Raw genomic sequence first — 22299 nt, 5'->3', positions numbered from 1 at the left:
CCTCAGTGCCACTAAAATAATTATTTCAATATATTAGCAATGAAAACAGGTAAGAGTCATATCTAATAAAGAAATGAGTAGGTCTGTCAGATTTTAAATTTAAAAAAAAAAGGAAGCTTTTGTAAGCTATTATTTTAAGAAACGAAAAACGTCACACATTTTGTCAAAAAAAAAAAACCTTCTACTTCGTGGCATAAGCAGGTTAGATCTACCGCTCTGCACCACTTAGTAAGGACCAATAGAAAAAAAAAAAGAATCATCAGAGAATTATTGTAAGTGGAGATGTAATTGTTTCAAAGCAACTTTTGTGATGCCAGCGCTCCGAAAAAAAACCTTAGTTGGATGTCAACGGGCTAGATAAACAGAGCTGTCAACTGTCAGTAATTAATAGTGACATCCAAACTGAATAAAACATGTCGCCACTAAGTTGATATTTTTAGCCTGAGGCTAAATCATTCAAGAAAGTTCTGGTTTTCGTTATGTATTGCGCATCCCATACCTCCCTATTGAAAATTCTTTACAACTCGAATGAAACATTTACTGGAAATGTCAATTTCATAGCTTTTGTTTTTTTACTTTAGCGAAAAGGCTTATTTTGACAAAATTTCAGCAGAGAGACCCGACGTCTATAATTTGCATAACAGTCAACTTACCGCATCATATGCCGGAACTGAGTAAACCGCTGCTTCTAGCTCAAAACAACAGTAGGTGATGGAACTTTAAATATTACTGAAAAGAAAATTCTCACAAGCCTTGCATTTACATTGGCAAAAGATATTTTGAACCGATCTTCAGCTACTGAAGAGTGGTCGGAAGGTTGCGTTTGGATCAGCTTACAGGAACTCAACTCACATAACGGAAGGAAATGATGACAACGAGATGCTGCCAGTTGTTGGGAATACTCTTGTTATCAATAACTCTGTTGAGTGAGTACTAAAGTTATCTTTAAAAGGTTAAATTCATTGAGCATTTGTCATAAGTGTATTCTGAGGAGTCGAGCTTATATATGGCTGTCCGGCGACTAGTCTTGGAAAAAAATTGGGTAAAAATCTTTTGGCCCGATTTCTAGTTTAAAGACAAAAATTCTGGAATAACCAAATAGATGATTGGCGCCGTTCGAAGCCCGCTTTATTTCTCAAGCGGTTTCGGAAGATTTTCTATATTTTGTATCCAATTTTGCTCTAAATCTTAGGTATTTACATTGTTATTGATTCAACTTTCTCTTGAATTCAGTTGAATAAATGACATGTGACGAGTCCACAACACCGACAGGTGGAAATTTTCTTAATCCTCAAGAATATCTCTATTTAGTATATACTAAAACAGGGGATAGCGTTGAGGGCGCGCTCTGATTGGCTAGAAAAACTCCGAATATCCATTGCTATTTGCCTTCGAGCAACTCGGGAAAAAATGGCGTCCCGGTTTGCATTCGTGACAAGCGAAGAAATCACTCAAATTAACGACGAAGCAGTCCCTGAAAACACAAAGAAAGCAACTACATTTGGTTTGGCCATGTTTAAAGGTAATGGTCTATGTTTTTAACCCGGAGTTTGTCGATAAAAGCCAATGAGAAAGGTTTTGTTTACTTTTTGAGGGGCTGGTTGTTTCAGTCCTTTCCACGTGGGAAAATGTTGGAATGTATGAATTAAAATCAATTTTTGGTGGTGTATTTTATCTCAGTGTTTTAGTATATACTAAAACAACTATTCACCTCAGTGTCGGTGGTTAGCGGTGGATATTTACCTCGCCGCTTCGCGGCTCGGTAAATATCCACCACTAACCACCTTCCCTTTGGTGAATAGTTGTTAAATATTCCTCAATACCCATGATACATAAGATTGCGTCGCCTCTTAATCTTAAGCTACTAAGAGGCCTAAAGCGGATGTATTTCTGGGAGCAGGTAAAACGCATAATTATCGTGAAAGACCTATAGATACAAGAAATAACTATAAAATACAATGTAACAACTCTTGTCCATTTAAAAAGTTACCAAAAGGGTGTTAGTTTTTTAAGAAATCAATATTTAACTTAGCTTAGCGGTAGTATAATTCTTCATGGAAGGAAATGTTTTATATGTTCGAATTCCATATATTTATGTGCGCTCTTTTTTGCAAAGGTACTTCTCATGAAAACTATATGCAATACCTATTTTTTAATCATCTACTTGCTGAGCAGAGGACTCACGTCAATTTTGTACTTATCACATTTAGTGTCATCACTATAAATACAGGCTAAAACCTTCTTGGAACACCAAAAAAAAAAAAATCTGGAATGAACTAACTAGTACAAAATTAACCAATGAGCTAACTTTTAACTAGTTGAGTTGGCTTATCATATTCAAGAAGTAAGAAGGTGTTCAATCATCAATCCAAAATGTGGTAACTCATCGAAAGCAAACTTATTCAGTACAAATTTCTACTGCATGAGTTTGAAATATACTGAGGCAGTTTGAGTTTATACTTAATTTAAGAAGTTTACAAAGAGCCAATCAGTATTAATTAAGGCCCGTTGAAACGACTTCAACATTTGCTTCAAGTTCATTCAACACTTTGGTGAACCAATTGGTCAGTGCATTTGAACAGGTCGTCCAACATTGTTGATAACTTAATAAACTGTTAAAAGCTGTTGAAAGCGTGTTGTGCCATGCTTGAATCGGTTTAAACTTTCATTGAAAATCGATTCAACTCCTCTTTGGTAACGCCTTTGTAAGACCTTTCTAAGGCCTTTGTAAAGCCTTTGCAAGGCCTTTAGAAACGCCGCCGCACAACTTCATTTTTGTGTTCAACATTTGCCTACCATCCGTTCAACTTTTGTCGAAAGAATGTTGGTTAGGTGTTGAAATCGTTTAAAAGAGCCATTAGGGACCTATAGCGAAGCCGCACTCCAACTTCAGCATAACGTATGTGAGCTGCCTTGATAGATAATTTGCCGTTGTGCGTTTTGTTCACAGACCACGCAGATCAAACGCTGTTTGTTTTGCAGAGGACAGCTGAGAAATGTACAAAGTTTTATAAGCACGTGCTGAGCTATGTTCCGCCCATTTGATCTTTTGTTTTGCCATGTAATCTTTACCGTTACCGTCATGGTTTGCATTAAGAGAACTAGTTCTTACCCTGTCAATCAAAATTTCTCATTCTTAGGCTCAATTGCTTTGCGATCAAAGCAAACAAAAAAGTACTTTTTTGTATACTGCCTAGGCTAGCATCCGCTTACACCACACACCAGCACACCTCGCACTACACCTGGAGAGGACACTCCAGTTACACCCATGGGGTCGACACAACATGGAGAACGGCAGTTTACTGGTGTTAAGCTACTGCCCGATTGGCGTAGAGCGACGCGCCAGGGGTAATTCTCGTCGGTGGGAGGGATCTTCGAGTCCACTGGAAAGCTACCGCCCGCCTCAAGCTGGGCAGCCAATAAGGTACTGTTCCGCCACGGTTTGCTTTCTTCATTGGGTGCAAGGAGATCAGGAGATAGCCAACAGGCAGACCGCAAACTTTGCACCAGGCAACAACAAAACTCATCACAAGAAACCAGCCCTGAAACTAGGCTGCTGGAACGTTAGAACAATGCTGACGGGCCTCTCGGAGGACCTTCAGGATGTCAGCGACTCTAGGAAAACGGCTATCATTAACGACGAGCTCAGGAGGCTTAATGTGGACATTGCCACCTTGCAAGAAACGCGACTTGCAGACTCTGGAACATTGAAGGAGAAAGACTACACCTTCTTCTGGCAGGGGAGGAGCTCGGACGAACCACGCCAGCATGGAGTGGGCTTTGCAGTGAGGAACAACCTGCTGAATATGGTAGAACCAGGAAACAGAGGCTCAGAACGACTCCTCACTCTCCGCCTGAACACCACGGCAGGCCCTGTAACCTTTGTCAGCGTGTATGCTCCAACACTCTCCGCTACACCTGACATTAAAGACGAGTTTTATGATCAACTTACAGCCACGATCAGCAACATCCCAAACAAGGAACAACGCATTCTTCTGGGCGACTTCAACGCTAGAGTAGGAGCTGATCAAGGATCGTGGCCTTCTTGCCTTGGAAAGTTTGGCATTGGCAACATGAATGACAATGGCAAAAGACTGCTCGAGCTATGCACTTATCACAACCTCTGCATAGCCAACTCCTTCTTCAACACCAAACCTCAGCACAAGGAAGGTCTCCTGGAGACACCCGCGCTCAAAACACTGGCATCAGCTAGATCTCATCCTGGTCAGACGAACCGCCATTTAGAACGTCCTCCTCACACGCTGTTACCACACCACTCCTTGGTGTGTTGCGAGGTCAGGCTACATCCAAAAAGGTTTCACCGTGGCAAAAAGAAAGGGAACCCTCGCATTGATGTCAGCAAGATAAGCCAGCCTGATCTGTGGAGCAATTTGCTGAGAGGTTTGAGAATCAACTGGGAACCTCACAACCAGGCGACTCCGCAACTGGGAAGTGGACCACCTTGCGGGATACCATGCACCGTACTGCCTTGGCCACCTTTGGAAAAAACACCTCGAAATCGCATGACTGGTTCAAGGCCAAATTCGCTGAGATGACCCCCATCATAGAAGCAAAGCGTGCCGCTCTAATGGAATACAAGCGGTCACCTTGCGAGAAAAATCTACAGATTCTTCGAGCTGCAAGGAACAAAGTCAAACACACTGCAAGACGCTGTGCCAACGATTACTGGACAGAGCTCAGCGAAACCATCCAGACTGCAGAAATTACTGGGAACATAGTAGGGATGTATGAAGGCATCAAAACAGCAATGCGTCCAACTAAGAACAAGACAGCTCCCCTGAAATCCACCACAGGGGAAGTCATCACAGACAAAAGACAACAGATGGAGAGATGGGTGGAAGACTACTCTGAACTCTATTCCCAACATAATGTAGTAACAACTTCAGCCCTTCACGCCATAAAATGCCTACCTGTCATGGGAGAGCTTGATAGCGAACCTCCTATTGACGAACTCAGCAAGGCTATCAACAGTTTGGCCTCGAGGAAAGCTCCAGGCAGTGACGGGATCCCCCCTGACCTGATCAAACACTGCAAGACTACACTATTACAGCCTTTACATGAAGTCCTGTGTGAGCCCTGGAAAGATGGGGCTGTACCACAAGACATGAGGGATGCTAAGATCGTCACCCTCTACAAAAACAAGGGACAACGCAATGACTGCAACAACTACAGGGGAATCTCCTTACTTAGTACTGTGGGCAAAGTATGGTCCGACTACATAAATTAGCTGAGCGTGTCTATCCAGAGTCTCAATGCGGCTCTCGAGCTGAAAGATCAACAATAGATATGGTCTTCTCCCTCCGCCAGCTTCAGGAGAAGTGCAGAGAGCAGCAGATGCCCCTGTACATCGCCTTCATCGATCTCACCAAGGCGTTCAACCTCGTCAGCAGAGAGGGTCTCTTTAGAATCCTATCCAAAATTGGCTGCCCTCCTAAACTACACAGCCTGATTGAGCCCTTCCACACCAACATGCAGGGGACTGTGCAGTTCAACGGCAGCATCTCTGAGCCATTCAACATAAGCAGCGGCGTCAAACAGAGCTGCGTACTTGCCCCCAACCCTTTTAGGAATCTTCTTTGCCTTGCTTCTAAAACCTGCATTTGGCACATCAAAAAGAGGGATTTACCTGCATACAAGATCAGATGGCAGGCTTTTCAATCTTGCCCGCCTGCGAGCCAAGACCAAAGTGCGTGAAGCCCTGATAAGAGACTTGCTATCTGCTGTAAAGGCAGCAGTAAGCTCACACACTCAGCAAGATCTTCAGTCACTGATGGACCGTTTCTCCCAGGCCTGTAAAGACTTTGGACTTACCATCAGCCTGAAAAAGACTAACGTCCTGGGACAAGGAACAGAAACACCACCAACCATTACCATCGACGATTACGAGCTTGATGTGGTCCATAATTTCACGTACCTAGGATGCACTGTCACTGACAACCTCTCCTTAGATGTTGAGCTTGACAAAAGAATTGAAAAGGCGGCTGCCACACTTGCACGCCTCACTACACGTGTGTGGTCCAACCCCATGCTTACAGAAAAGACCAAGATAGCAGTGTACAACGCCTGCGTCATCAGTACACTGCTATACGGTAGCGAGACATGGACGACATATTCCAGACAAGAAAGACGACTGAACACCTTCCACATGAGAAGCCTCCGCCGCATCCTGGGAATTTCGTGGCAAGACAAAGTCCCAAACACAGAGGTCTTGTCTCGTTCGGGTCTGCCTAGCATGTTTACCTTACTCAGGAAACGCAGACTCCGCTGGCTAAGCCACGTTCACCGCATGCCAGACGACCGCATTCCCAAAGACTTACTGTATAGTGAGCTGGCCATTGGAAGTAGACGCACTGGACGCCCACTACTGCGATACTGAGACGCTGTGAAGCGTGACATGAAGGCTTGGGTATTGACACAGTGACCTGGGAAAAACTCGCAGCTGATCGGTCACAATGGAGAGGAACCGTGACCAAGAACTTCAAAACAGGAGAGGAGAAGCTGACACAAGCCGCCACAGAGAGGCGGGCCCGCAGAAAGCTTCGGATCAGCTTTGTCCAACAGACAACATACAAATGCAACACTTGCAACAAGGACTGCCACTTACGCATTGGTCTTCACAGTCATAGTCGCCGATGCTCCATCCAAGCACACAACTAGGATGCTATACCCATGGTCGACCCTGACCGACGGAGGCCTACTACTAATTAGCATTTTGGCGCAATTTTCTTTTCTCGCTCACAAGGTTATAATTTCTAAATATCTAATGAAGAAATCATGTTTGATATGTCTAAAACCCAGAGAAATTACTTCTTTACGCTCATACTAAACATAAGGCCATCAAGTATCAATTTCTAAATAAGTTGATTAGCAAAATCTGTAAAAAGGTGTTTTTTGTAGAAGCGAATTAAAGATAAATGATTATTTCAGTTAATGCCTGATGTTCCAAAAAGAATTGTCTACTGGTGTCTAATCACGTTATCCCACACACGGAAGCTAGACCCAACGGCACGATCTATTCTGTCAATGCGCGCTTGTCATAGTAACGATAAGTATAAAAAAATTAAACTAAATGATACCTTTACCTTTCAATTACTGTATAATTTTCCAAAAAGATATGTTTACTTGAGAGTAATCACATTATCCAAAACAAAGAAACTAGACCTAAGTGTACGATCTATTCTGTCAACGTACACTTGTTATAATACTGATAAGAGGAAAAGATTAAAAGTAAAGGATACCAAAAACAGCGGCACCTAACGTCTCTCGGCTCGTAATGCTATAGGTCTAGGACAGGCGAGTACAACGCATACTCTGTTCAGGACAGCGAGGCCGAAAAAAGCATACCCTGTCCCGCAACACATGCCCGTTTAGCCCAAAGAAGGAGTACCCTCCCCTCCTGGGTAGACCCATAATCAAAGTAATTAGTTAATTAACGACGATCCTTGCAAACAGCAACAAGAGCCATAGAAGAATGATATTAAAGATGCAATATTAGATGGAGTGCAGGGTGATAACTCTGGTACATTAAAAAAAAAGATGCTAACAGTATGCTAATGTTTTTATAAATCAGTACTTAGCCTACGAAATTAATTCACGAATTGTGCTAGCTTCGCTTTGTATTTGTCAAAACTATTGGCATCAGTATTATCACCATTACTCTTTTTTTCTTCAGGTCTTGGGCTTGCTGATCCTGCTTGCGAACCCAATAAATGTAGATCCAATTGTGACAATAATTGCAAGCCCCTTCGGAATTGCAGCAGTGGTCATTATTTTTGTACTATGGAATGTGATGAAAGCAATTGTGGACAACAAATTTGCAAGGCTGATATTTGTAAAATGAAAAATAGTGGGGTCGGGTGTTCAAAACAGCTATGCGAAAATGCAAAAGTGTGCACAATGCATCTGGGATGTAGCAAAGAGGTTTGTGAACAATCTTGCAAGGCCGAAACATGTGATATGGAATGTAGCGGAGGCAGGTGTACAAAACAGCTATGCGAAAATGCAGAAGTGTGCAATATGCATCTGGGATGTAGCAGAGAGGATTGTCAACAATCTTGTAAGGCCAAAACATGTGATATGGAATGCAGCGGAGGCAGGTGTACAAAACAGCTATGCGAAAATGCAGAAGTGTGCAATATGCATCTGGGATGTAGCACAGAGGATTGTCAACAATCTTGTAAGGCCAAAACATGTGATATGGAATGTAGCGGAGGCAGGTGTACAAATCAACTATGCGAAAATGCAAAAGTGTGCAATATGCACTGTAACGCTGATAATTGTGCACAGACGTGCAAAGCTGCCACATGCAAGATGACTAGAAACTGGCCAAACAGCTCCCAGTATAGGCTAATATGCTCTGGAAAAGGTGAATGTTGTGGATCTCACATGTCGTCCTACGAGACATCGCCTCCCAGAACGAGAATCCTTCATAGCTGTAGCAACAGAGAAAGCTGCACATGCCTCTACAGTACTTCAAGTTTATACACGTCGAATGTCGTTACTTCCACCGGCATTCCAGTTTTCGCAACTAAAATTTCAGCAGGACAAGGAACAGAAGCTTACAGTGAGTACAGTAAGTACTTTAGATACTAAATATGTGAAATACTTAAGTTTCTATAAATATATTATTTAATTACCATACTTTAACTTCGTTGCACCTTATCATAGCTTTCAAATTTGACTGTTAATTTTATTTGACAATGAGAATTTTATTTAACTTTAAGTTTGGCAGCAATCATCGACGCAATCACCGCTATCAATCATCTCACCATCACCATTACCATCACCATCATCACACTCATCATTAGCAGCAGAAGCATTAGCATCTTCATCACCCACATCAAAATATTTATCATTATCAAAACCAGCGACAGCATTATCAGAAGCAACATCATTGGCAGATGGATCATTATCATCATCATCGTCACCAGTAGCATCAGCATTAGCGTCATCACCATTGGCAGAAGCAGAATCATCGGCAATTGCATCATCGTCATCATCATCATTATCGTCATTAGCAGCATCAGTATCAACGTCAAAACCAGTAGTAGCAGCAGCCGAAACATCAGCTGTTTCATCGTCATCAATGCCTTCTCCATCATCATCACTATTGTTAGTAATGATGACGACAGCAGCATCATCGTCAATCTCTCCGTCGCAAGGGACATCTTCGTCATCGACGTTGGAAGCGATTAAGAATCTGGCACGTGATATCTTTCTCTTAACTTTTATATTTATAATTAAATACTCTTTCAGTTATCAACGTTATTGTCTTTCTTTACCTCAGGCAAATGAATATGTCTCTGAACTAGGTGAAATACAAATTAGTGGAATCAGCTCCTTAATGGTATGAGTTTAAAACTTTCCTCTTTTTTTCTAGTAAGTCACTAAGTGTATAGAACATGAACAATGATTAGAAAGAATTACCAATGCAATGAATCAATTCTTAAGCTTGAAAAGCGTCCAAAATAACTAGTACATCTTTATGATGGCGGTGGAAAACTTCGAGTTCATTCTATTTCTTCCTCTTTTCCTTTTCTTTCTTTTTTCAACGAGTTCAAACGGATCTTACTTATTATCGCCATCGTCGTCATCATCACCATTATCATCATATTCCATTACTGTTGTGATTACTATTATATTTTCATCTTCAACTTTGTTAGTATTATCATTGTCATGACATGAGCTGGTATAAGTGGAAAATTGATCCCTAAAGAGGATGTTTCTACTTCTTGCTTGGACGAGTTCTTGGACACCAGTTGGTCATCCTTACTCATTTCCTTATCTATTTTTTATAATCCTGCCAGGAATAGAAGAAATATGCCCTTGATAATATATTGCGCCGGTAATAGTTCCCTAAACCTCTTTTGTAAGAATTTCCGACCACAGTCAGGAGGTCTGCGGGTTGAATACTCATAAGAAACTTAAATATTTTGTTTAACTCGCAAGGGTGCAGATGTTTAGCATCTTACTTTAACAAAAATATCTCATGCTGTTACAGGTGGCTATAAGGGTTTTTGAAAACTTCATCACCCGTATTCAAACCATTTCAAAACGCAAACAAGAGATCGAAATGACAAGAAAATCCACTTTCTATGTGGCAGTCGCATTGGAGGAATTTGCCCTTAACTATGGCAAGTACCACTTGACTGACTCGAATTCTTCAGTTAAGATCGATAGCCACAATCTAGGTAAGTCAGGGCAATGATTTATTCAGATTTGTAATTATGCATTTGCTTGTTAATCCACTGACTAACTGGCTGATTTACAAAATGGTTCATTTGCTTTGATGATGTAATGAATTGTTGATAAGTGCGATTTCCGATTCTTCTTTTCATTACATTGACTATACGCTATATTATTTTTCCGGCGATTAAAATTATTAAAAGCATTTAAACCTTTAATTGTCGATGTCTTAGTGATCTGTAAAGGATTGTACTTTCCGATAGAATATATATATATATAAAAGCAGTCAAACAAGCAAGAGTACCATTTTAGGATTACGGTTACTTTCGGTCCAACGAGAAAGACATTTCTTCGAAAATATGCTATTCTTAATTTCGTCATTTGTTTTCTTTTTCCCCGTCAGTGCTAGCTATACAAAAAGCCTACCGCCAAAATGCTGGCGACTTCTACCTTGGAAAACAAGAACTGTCAGCGAGCATGGAATTATCCTCTGCAAATTTTGCAAACAACGGTTTGTATTTACAGAGGTTTCAAATCTTCGATATGCTAATACAATGCATTTTTTTCCTCTACAAGTTTTTGCAGTTTTGAAATACATCTACTGACATATAGCAGTTTTTTTTTGTTGGTTTACACAATCTATTCTAATTGATTTTGACTTTAAGTATATTCTTAAGTGTGAATAGCAGTTTCAATTTTGTCCATTCAAATAATGTAAGGAACCTGCAATTTCATCTACACCTGATTGTAAATAAGTAAGATATTTATAGAAATGCTGTGTTTTATCTTAAGCTTTTAGATTTTAGATAAAAATATTAATTAAGCGCTGGAGACATAGAAGACAGATTAACTCCTAGCCTTATATAAGCTTTAGTCTGTTAGTATTATTCATATGCGGCAGTATATACATCTGGAAGCCCAGATAAAAACAAAACTACAGCTGTGGCTGGGCGATAAGCTGTGGCCAGCCACAGAGCCTACTGGGATCTATATATACATTAGAAATATAAGTGAGTAAAAATAGTTCATGTCTTAATATTTAATAATGTTCTATGGAACTCGATTTCGCTGTTCATGTGTAATATCTAGTGACTCAGCTTAAATGTTCTTGCAATACGAAGTGAACTTGTCAGGACGGCTTTCTGCATCTGTCCGAAGATAGATTTCCTCTTGGCTATCACCATTTCTTTGATATTCTGCTCCACTTCTCTTGAGCAACAACCAAGGACATCTATTATTATACTTTAGAACATAGCTAACAGAGCCGCGCAATCCAATTCATTATACGTAAGCGTGCTGAAAAACCCGATACTGCACGCTGATAGCGTGAGCAAATCGCTTCGCCAGAAATTTTTTTTCGCACAAACGTCCATTGTTAGCGCGGTGAAAAATGATATACTTTGCGACAATAATGTATACAAACAGAGACTCGGCCCACCAGTCCCAAAACAAAGACAATTTTCCGACCTCGGGTAACCCTTACGCTTCTTTCGTGCTCTCCAAACTTCCCGCGTGCTCCATAACTCGCTAGAGCACGCTAAAGCATGAACCAATTGTTAAATATTAAATGATCTTGTACGCGGGGTATCTGTCTGTGAGTTCTATTTGTTTGTTAATGTTATTAGTATTATAATTGTTATTATTATTATTATTATTATTATTATTATTATTATAAGCGCTGCGTATGACTATAATAATTGTGACTTTGAAATCGCAGCTGCCGAGGGAGCCATTGACATTGTTTAATGATTTTTAGCAGCCTTTTATAGAAGGTTCTAGATGTGCCATTCACCTTTCTCTTTTCTGTATAGTTTTAGATATACTTTTACTCATCAGATCATTAGACTTTGAATCTTTTCAGATTTGACTTCGTTATTTATAAATGAATAAAGGCTGATAGTTTCGAAAGAAACTGTTTGGGGCTGTGTCGGTGGGAGTAACGAAATAATTTGGATATATCAACAAAGTTGAAATGGTAAATTAGCCACCGTAATGATTACAAAAGCTGACGTTTCGAGCGTTAGCCCTTCGTCGGAGCGAAGGGCTAACGCTCGAAACGTCAGCTTTTGTAATCATTACGGTGGCTAATTTACCATTTCAACTTTGTTGATATATCCAAATTATTCCGTCATTTATAGTTTTCCAGACGCTTTGACAAAAAAAGGGAGTAGATGTGAGCCGAAAGTGAGTTATTTTGGATCGTTTTTTGCGCTGTTAATATTTTGTATTGTAGAGGATTTTATGGAAATTATTGCTAAATAAAAGTGTTATCATTTACATTATTATTATTATTATTATTATTATTATTATTATTATTATCAATATTGTTATTTTTATTATTATGGCAGTTATACACATCTGGATGCCAGATTAAAAAAAAAAAAAAAAAAACATTAGAGCTCTAGGCAGCGAAACCATAGCTAGCTCTGTGTATACATTTTCAGAAAATATACTATTTAAAATTTCGAATACATAAATCAACTTCAAATTCTATAAATAGTTAAAAGAAAGTCGTTAAATAAATAAATAAACAACACCCTAAAAGTTCCTAAAGTTGCGAGTATATTGTTATTACTATAAATTATTATTATAAATTAACCTATATTTTAACATAGCGCGCGCTTGTCCTATCTAATTCCTATTGCGTCATCAGGATCAAAATCTTTATGTACGCACGGCCGTGCTCAATAAAAATGACGTGTGCAGTTTCAAAATAGCTGCAGAATTTCCGTCCTATGAGTTCTTTAAGTTAAAGTTTCGGAAAGCGATATCAGTAAATGGATAATCAACCAAACTTTTCTTTGGCTTTCGACCTTCCCGTAAGTAGTCAAGCCAACAAGCACAACGAAAACGAAGCACAACAGGCCCGTTTCCCGAATTCATCGGAACAGGAGCTGGAGAAAAGTTTATCTGAAAGACATTCAGCAAGAACTAAGAAGAATACAAATTGGTCTGTGGCAACTTTTAAATGTAAACGTCTCTGTTGACGACGTTTCTTCTGTCCATTTGTTAAACCTTCCGAAAACCATTTAATTACAAAATCAACAAAACAATCGGAGACGCCAACATCTCGGGTAACTTTCATTTCAAAAAAACATTACAGCTACAATGAAACATGGTTAGTTAAAAACAGCAGTCACGCATTATCTTTAAATTTAATGGTATTACCATTATTTCCTTCCGTAATTTAGGTGTAATGAGAATAAAATACAGACACCGCTAGAACGAATGTCGCCTGGCCAACTCGATACAAACCTTCACAGATTCTACGCAGAGGCCAGAAATAAATCCGGAGATGTGTACAGCAAATCTACTTTCCTTGGTTTTCGTCACGGCATTGAAAGATATCTGAATGCACTACCACTGAACAAAGGCCTAAAGCTAATTTCTGATCCAAGATTTAAAAGGCCAAAAGAAGTGCGGAATGCGACAGTTGTCAGCTTGAAGCGTCAGGGAAAAGAGAACGTAAAACACAAACCGGCGATTGAAAACGAAGATTTGCTGCGGCTAAAATCCTTGCAAGTTCTCGCCTTGAGCGGCCCACTTTCTCTGCTCCGTAACGCGTGGTTCCATTTCGTCCTCTTCTTTTGCAGAGGAGGTCGAGTGGGTCAGAAGACCCTGAAAACAATCAGCTTAAAGTTTAAGGTGGACCCAACTGGACGCAACTTGGCGACGATGACGCATGATGAAGCTACCAAAAATCATCCTGGTGGAATTGCCGACGTTTCAAGCACCGAAGAGTTGGCCCGAATGTACGAAACAGACAATGTGAACAGACGACGTGACAAAAATAAAACGTCTTTCAGCGCCCAAACTGTTGTCGTATGTTATGAAAGAATTGTTCCATGCTTTAAGCTGTGTGTCTATCGAGTTATGGATGCACTTGGGAAGTTTGGAGAGCACTCAAAAAGCTAGAGTTACTCTCGGCTGCGCCTCGAGCAACTCTTACGCTTCTCTCGTGCTCTCCAAACTCCCCGCGTGCACCCATAACTTAATAGACGCACGCTAAGCATGAAACAATTCTTAAATGTATAATAGTGTAGTTTAAGTACAAAAATATATATTATATATCTAATGTAATTCGATATTTAACAACTAAAAGCTTCTTTAAATAAGTACGTCTTTAAATATTTTTTAAAAAGATTCAACGATTCAACAAGGACCAGGAACCACAGCAGATTAATCGCATCCATGAAAACGACAAGAAGCGGCTGTACTCAAGGAGAGTGTTGAATGTTGAGCATGGCTCGTTTACGCCGCTTGTATTTAAAAATACGGGAGGGATGGGGATGGAATGCATAAGATACCACAGCCGATTGGCCGAGCCGACAGCCGCTAGGAGAGGGGAACGATACTCGCAAACAATTTCCTGGATCCGAGCAAAGACATCATTTGCCCTCCTTCGGTCGGCCTTAGATTGCCTTCGAGGATCGTGGGTGAAGCGACGCGCTGCGTATGACTATAATGATTGTGACGTTGAAATCGCAGCTGCCGAGGGAGCCATTGACACTGTTTAATGATTTTTAGCAGCCTTGTATATAGGGTTCTAGATGTGCCATTCACCTTTCTCTTTTCTGTATAGTTTTAGATATGCTTTTACTTATCAGATTATTAGATGTTGAATCTGTTCAGATTTCACTCCGTTATTTATAGTTTTCCAGACGCTTTGACAAAAAAAAAAAAAAAAAAAAAAAAAAATGAGTAGATGTGAGCCGAAAGTGAGTTATTTTGGATCGTCTTTTACGCTGTTAATATTTTGTATTGTAAAGGATTTTATGGAAACTATTGCTAAATAAAAATTGTTATTTTAATTATTATCATTATCATTATTATTGTTATGAGTTTTCTATGGAGTTCATGATATAATTTTTTTAGCCCAATTTTGTTTCCTTTTTCCTTTTTACTATCAGTGGTTGTTGGGATACTGCACATGAATCTTCATGAAGCACTATTTATAGATCAACCCTTCACAATCACAACAGGCAACACAAGGTGAGGGTACTTCCCTAAGTTTCTGAACCAAATGTGCCTTCCAACAAAAAGAAACAAAAAAGAAACTCGATTCGTTTAACTAACAACGTCATCAATTTTCAAATTCTATTGAAAGAAGTCGATGACTTTTTCAGCGTCTAATAAAGAATCTTTAACGTAACAATGTTTTGTAAACGCTCCCAAAAGAAATACTATGATCAAAATTAATCAGGTTCATGCTTAAATTCTATTTTCTCTATAGGTATTTGGACTCTGGGATAATGGCTGTGGCAATGGATCCAAGACCAGAAAAATTGCAAGAGAATGTCATCTTAAAGTTCAGAAACCTAAATGTAGGAACAAGAACAATTTTAGTATGAATTGTTTTATGTTGTGTTAACTATTCCAAAGAGATAACATCTATTCTTTAATTAGGTCCATGAAGGAAAGAGGAAATGTATGTTCTGGAGTAGCTTAAATGAAAGGTAACAGCTGGAAAGTATCATTTAGCCAGTTCCAGAAGTAACTGGATCTTGAATCTCAAATCATGAAAAAATATTCTATGAATATTATTCTTGAAGGTCCGAAGATTCCCCACTCGATTTTGATAAAGCCTTGAACCTTTCCCCACGTTCTGAAAACGACTGTCAAGGTCAATCTGTTTGCTCTAAAATTTAAGCCATTGATTTGTTAAATATTATTTTTATAAATATCGCTGATAGAGTCCTTCTATGAAATATAATCACATGTTCACTGATTTGTTAATTTACATCATTTTCCTTGTTCGTTATCTTTGCTTGTTGGCTTGCTTTCTTTTTTCACCTAAGTTAGGTTGTAATAATGCTTAACGACTCTATTTAAGAATTATTTAAAGACGACTTTATGAGAGACAGGGAGCTGAAAAGATGTCATCAGATGTCAATATCGAAAGTATTCGATGACGTATGGAGGTTATAGACTCATGGAAGGAGGACAGAAAATTAAACTGCCGGTACCCCAATGGTTATTCGGGTTAATTTCCATATTTTATCATTATCATTACTTTTGTTATTATTATCATTATTATCATTATTATCATTATTATTATTACTAATTATCAGTATTTTATTATTATTATTACTATTATTATTATTATTATCATCATCATTATTATTATTATTATTATTATCATCATTATCGCAGAGAAATCAACTGAATGCAAATGCAAATCAAATGAATCAATTATGATGATGATGATGATGATTATTATTATTATTATTATCATTATTAATGCTATTACTGTTATTTTTATCATCATTATGCGGCAGTATATTCATTTCGATGCCCAGAATGAAAACAGATCTATAGCTGGGGGCTGGGCGATAAGCCGTGGCAAGCCCCAGCGTCGACTAGGATCTATATCTACGATTAGAGATAAAATGATCACTATCATCGTTATTATTAGTATTATTGTTATTTTCAGTTCAGGTGAATTTTCAGAGAGAGGATGCTATGTAGTTGCATCTGAAAGCAACTCAGAAGAAACAGTTTGCAGCTGCGATCATCTGACTCATTTTGCTGTCTTAGTTGACTACAATGGCAGCCCAGGGGTAATGAAATTTATGTTCAGCATTGGTTATACAGCTCGTTTAGGTTAATTAACGAGATATCTATGTCTCTTCATGTCTCTTCACAGCTCACAGAGGAGGACGAAACCATTCTGGAAAGAATCACTTACGTGGGACTAGGCCTTTCTATTCTCGGGATATTTTTGACGATTATTCTATATTCCTCCCTCACGTAAGTACTGTAAGAATAAAGAGCTAGGTCTCTACAAAATTTTGAAGGTTTTAGGGCTTAAGTTAGACCAACTTGTCTAAAAAAAGATAAATAAAAAATTAGACTAAACAAAAATAATAATTATAATAATAGCAGAATAACGTACGATAAAAAGCTGAATGGCAATCAACAGCGAGTAAGAGAAACTAGTACACAAAATACCTTGTCAAAGATTATCTTGTCTTGTTTTGTTTCTGTCTTGTCTGAGTTTTTTGTTTTTGTTTTTGTTTTTTCTGTTCGATTGTTTGTTTTTTCATTGCTTGCTTGTTTTACTAGAGACATATGGCAGCCTCTGTCGCAAATACGTTTAAGTCTTTCTGTGGCACTCGGAACTGGACAAATAATCTTTCTCGCTGGTATAAACGCCACAGAAAATACGGTAGGTGACATTTTCATCCATTTATGGTTTATTTGCTTTTTAGGGGCTTAAAGATGTTCTGTGAATTAAAAAAAAAAACATGAAAAACAGAGAAAAATTATTATCTTCCTTGCAGGCCTCTTGTATCACAGCAGCAGCTTTTCTGCAGTATTTCCTGATGGCTGCCTTCTGTTGGATGTTGGTTGAGGGAATTTACTTCTACCTGCTTCTTGTGAAAGTTTATAACATCAACACCAAGATGCGCATGTATCACGTCATATCATGGGGTATTTTTATTTATCTTGTTGCAAGTTATTTTTATCCTTTTAAATCGTCTCAAATCGAACGCATGATTTCTTGAGTTGCACTGACTTTTTTCTACTTCTGTTAAGGTTTGCCAATAATCATGGTGGTCATTTCATTAAGCATAGCGTCTGGAAAAGATGGAATTCAGAGTTTTACAAGTGAAAAATAGTATGCGAAATTTTAACTACTGCAGTTGTAGTTTCTTCCCTTTCTTTTTCTTCCATCTCCCTCTTTTTATTCAAATAATCTGAATTTCATGAAATATTGCAGGCGTTAAGGCCTCTTCCATTCTTTCTCTCCATAATTTTCCTTTCGCTTGAATCTGTCTTGTTTTATTTTGTTTGATTTGTGTTACACTTTAAGGATGTTTTGATGCAGGGGGGTTGTGGGGGGGGGGGGGGGAGCTAGGGGCTATTTGCCACAAATTCATTCTCATCTATTAATTTTTTTATACTCGTTCCCAGTTGCTGGCTGTCCTCGACTAACAACCTGATCTGGATCTTCGTGACATTTGTGGCTTTCATTGAAGTTGTGAGTTTGTGATAAATTGATACCTCATCAGTATTGTCATCCCCTTGCTCGTACAAAATGTTTACGGTCTTTGAAACTCCACAGTATTTTTTAAAGATACCCTCCTTAGTGCTGACGTCGCAGTACGAAGGAATGGATGTGTCATATGAATCCATTCACCATGAAACTCACAGGGAAGTTTTCTGGTCCTTTGCGGTTGAGTTTAATCATGAAGATTTGTGAATTGATTCCTCTTGCTCTGTATATTAGCAAAGTAATACCCTGGCGCAGCACAGGGTTCTCTAGTCCTCATTATAGAGGCACCAGAGCGAGCAGGCCAGCTTACCGCTGGGTATTTAATCTCTTAAAAAGGGTTCAGACTTATACTTTTTTCAAACGCTCGTAGCAAGATGGATAAAACTTTTCTGTCTTCGATGATATATCTTAGATTTCGTGCTTCTTTCAGCTCAACATTTTGATAATCGCCCGAGTCGTGAAGGAGATGAGCACATTAATCCAACCAACAGGGAGAGAGAACCATATGCAGCAGATACGGTGAGTTTTCAAATTTAACAGCTATCTAATAGTTGTCATAAACTAAACTCGGGGGAGGGTACATAATAAATAGTTGCTACACAGACTTCTCGAGTAATGTGAACAAATAGTTGCCTCATCTAGCGTCACAGTACTTGCCTATTTTCCAACCTAGATATTATTGGACGATGAGGCACTATGATTTAGAAACGGTTATTGTTATTGATATTTCTGTCGTTCTTCAGACTTGGCATTAAAACATGTGCGGTGATGATTCCACTGCTGGGTGTCACGTGGGTCTTTGGTCTTTTGTTACCATTACACAAAGCTTTCGCTTACATTTTCACAATCTTCAACTCTACTCAGGTGAGCTTTTAAAAAACGTGGTTAATAGTGAAATATTAGTCATCCATTTAACACTTACTTAAATACCATGATCAGACACTTTAACCTTGGTCAGATGATACTGACTATTCAAAATTAATCTACCCAACACGAGACATTCTTATTGGCTCACGAGATATGTGACTTGCTTTAATCAATTCATTCTTTCGCCATATTTATTATGATTGCTGAAAGGAATACCAAACGATCGAACCTCTCTCACCTCGGATTGTAAAAGGGTTAATTCTGAAATAATTGTCTGTTTTAGGGTATCCTGATTTGCCTACTTCATTGTGTGCGAAACAGCCAGGTGAGTTCAATACAATAATGAAGATGTACACAAAACGAATTGTGAAGTTTTTAGACATAAAGAAAGACTTTTGCGGTTAGCAACTGAGATTTTGTCGCCTTTACATCTACAGATTAGAGAGCGTTTAAAAAGAAAGATGAGCGTCATTTGTCCTTCTGCTGCAGATCAGGGAAACTCTGTGAAGAAGACCTCACAAGTTAATCCAAGTAGTGTCGGCAATGTGTGGGCAGTCAAAATGCAGTCCTTTAAAGAATAGCATTATATAGTACTTCGGTAATTTAATTTGACCTACATTAAGTGATGGGGTTTTTCCAACTGTAAACAGTGAAAAATCCCCAGGGAAAAGCCCACAGGTTGATGCAAGTGATGTTGAAGACGTGTGGGCAGTTCAATAGCAGTCGAAAAATGAGTTTGAATTAAAAAAAAAAAAAAAAAACGCAGCATAAATACTTTGATTAAATAGACCGAGAATGAGAGTTGATAGTTTAAAACGATCAATCAGGCCAAGGTAGTTGACATGTATCAATTGTTGAGTTTCGACCTGTCGGTGAAGCTAAGTGGTTCCGAGCACGTCGTCGGCTGTAAGAAATCTGATATTTGATGCAAGGAGTCTAGCTGATCCTCTGATAGGTCTGCCTTTCAAGTCTTAAAAACTGTTAAATACTTTTTTTAATTATCGAGCTAGGGGCTAGTCCCACGGAGCTTTTTTTCCTTTACTCATAGACATATAAAAGTTTAGTAATTATAGGATCATCGTATGCAATCAGGGAATGTATGTATTAGCTGCAAGCCAATGTATGTAACTAAGAAAGAGGTTAGCTCTCGTATTTTAGATTTCAAAGCAGTCTGTCCTTGAAACAATGGATTTTTTTGTCTTTTAATGATTACCCCCCTCGAGGGACGCATGTCTTACATTCAAGCATCACTTGTTTAAGATTAATCTGCATTTCACTTTCTTTCCTTTACTCCCCTGTTTAGTAATATTTGATAATGACGTTATCTTGGCCGTTTTGTCATTTTGGCCACAAGTGGCTATTGTGGCATTTTGGCCGTTCGTGAACCTTTTGGTATTTTGGCCACAAGTGACCGATTTGGGTTCTTGGCCATTAGTGGGCATTTCGGCATTTTGGCCATTAGTGGCCGTTTTGTCATTTTGGCCAGAAATGGCTATTGTGGCATTTTGGCCATAGTAAAGATCTTGGCATTTTTCTGTTTTGGCCTTTTGTAAGAAACTACGACGAAATTCATAGGTCTGTCACGAATTTTAAAGTCAAACGACTAAGGAAGCCGTGTTGAGCTATTATTTCCATTTATTATTTTCAAAAACGAGAAAAAAAAAACACATTTTGTCAATAGCACTTTGTAGTACGCAGCATATGCAGGTAAGGTATTTCATTCTGCACCACTTGAGAGCCATTGGAAAAAAAAAATTACGAAAAAAGAAGAATGAATAACAGCTGTCGCCACTACGTGATCTTTTTTTCTTTTTTTTAATAAATTTTTTTCACAAATTTTTTTTCACTATATCATTCAAAACTTTATTGTTTTTCGCTATCTATTGAGTAGCCTATATTTATTAAAAAAAAAAGAATCTGAAAACGCGAATGAAGAATATTCTTGAGATTTTGATATCATACCCACTTTTTTTCTTGAGCCAACGTCAATAACTTGCAAGTCAGTTTCCCGCATTATACGTGGAAGCCGGCAGTACACGGGGGACAACACTAAGTGAGTGATTTTATATACATACAAAGCTTTGCTTTCATGTCCAAATCGAGCACTCTATCTAGGATGAGTCATTGCCGTTGCAATTGCGCATGCTCGCTCGTTTACTCTAGTTTGAGCACTCTGGCATGGCTTAGACGATACCACAAAGGTTGGGTCGTTTGGGGTGACCGTCTCGGTTCTCCCCCATCCTAGCATTAGCACTGCACTGATGAGGCCCAGAAGGCCGAAACAGTACTGTCTGCAGTTATATATATATATATATATATATATATATATATATATATATATATATATATATATTACGTCCTTTTTTCCTCTCATAATATATATATATATATATATATATATATATATATATATATATATATATATATATATATATAAGAAGTCTGTAAGTCGATTTTCGCGTGGAACAGTGCTCAATACGTTGAAGCAGAGCAGAATAAATATTACGAGAGGAAAAAAGGACGTAACTACATTTCCCGACAAGCCTGTTTCGTGAATCGCTTCACTCTTCAGGGGTTTAATGAAAGAATATTCATGTGACTATCGTTTATATACTAGGAAAATTTGCATAATGCGCGGTAAACTTAAAAACTTTAAAGTTCAGTTGTTGCGTAGCAACGCTTTGTTTCTGTGTAACGAACTCGTATCTTCATGCCGACACAGAAACAAAGCGTTGCTACGCAACAACTGAACTTTAAAGTTTTTAAGTTTACCGCGCATTATGCAAATTTTCCTAGTATATAAACGATAGTCACATGAATATTCTTTCATTAAACCCCTGAAGAGTGAAGCGATTCACGAAACAGGCTTGTCGGGAAATGTAGTTACGTCCTTTTTTCCTCTCGTAATATTTATATATATATATATATATATATATATATATATATATATATATATATATATATAAAGTGTGACTTGATTTTCGTAGAACAGTGCTCAATACATAGAAGTAGAGCGAAGTATATATTGTGGGAGGAAAAAGACAAGTAAACTACAAGTTCATCCCTACAAGCCTGTTTCGTGGTCGCCCACTCATCAGGGGATTGAGTGATGAGTGGGCGACCACGAAACAGGCTTGTAGGGATGAACTTGTAGTTTACTTGTCTTTTTCCTCCCACAATATATATATATATATATATATATATATATATTTCTGAACAAAAGGAGG

At 38.6% G+C, this 22299-nt stretch overlaps 1 protein-coding gene across 1 annotated transcript; it reads left to right on the top strand.

The window, feature by feature from the left end:
• The first annotated feature begins 467 nt into the window (after positions 1-467).
• Positions 468-21085, top strand: LOC148736850 (uncharacterized). The gene is made up of 18 exons (XM_088749193.1): positions 468-926; positions 7694-8593; positions 8745-9367; positions 10022-10211; positions 10610-10717; positions 15117-15198; positions 15440-15530; positions 15613-15662; positions 16640-16766; positions 16853-16956; positions 17272-17374; positions 17490-17640; positions 17746-17827; positions 18124-18190; positions 18636-18724; positions 18949-19069; positions 19356-19397; positions 19510-21085. The coding sequence occupies exons 1-18, from the start codon at positions 866-868 to the stop codon at positions 19651-19653; spliced, it is 3135 nt and encodes a 1044-aa protein (XP_088605319.1). The 5' UTR covers positions 468-865; the 3' UTR covers positions 19654-21085.
• The last annotated feature ends 1214 nt before the right edge of the window (positions 21086-22299 follow it).

The sequence above is a fragment of the Stylophora pistillata genome, chromosome 2 (genome assembly GCF_964205215.1).
Source record: "Stylophora pistillata chromosome 2, jaStyPist1.2, whole genome shotgun sequence".
Taxonomy (NCBI): Eukaryota; Metazoa; Cnidaria; class Anthozoa; order Scleractinia; family Pocilloporidae; genus Stylophora; species Stylophora pistillata.
The sequence above is the reverse complement of the archived record's forward strand: the minus strand, read 5'-3'. Positions and strand labels throughout refer to the sequence as shown.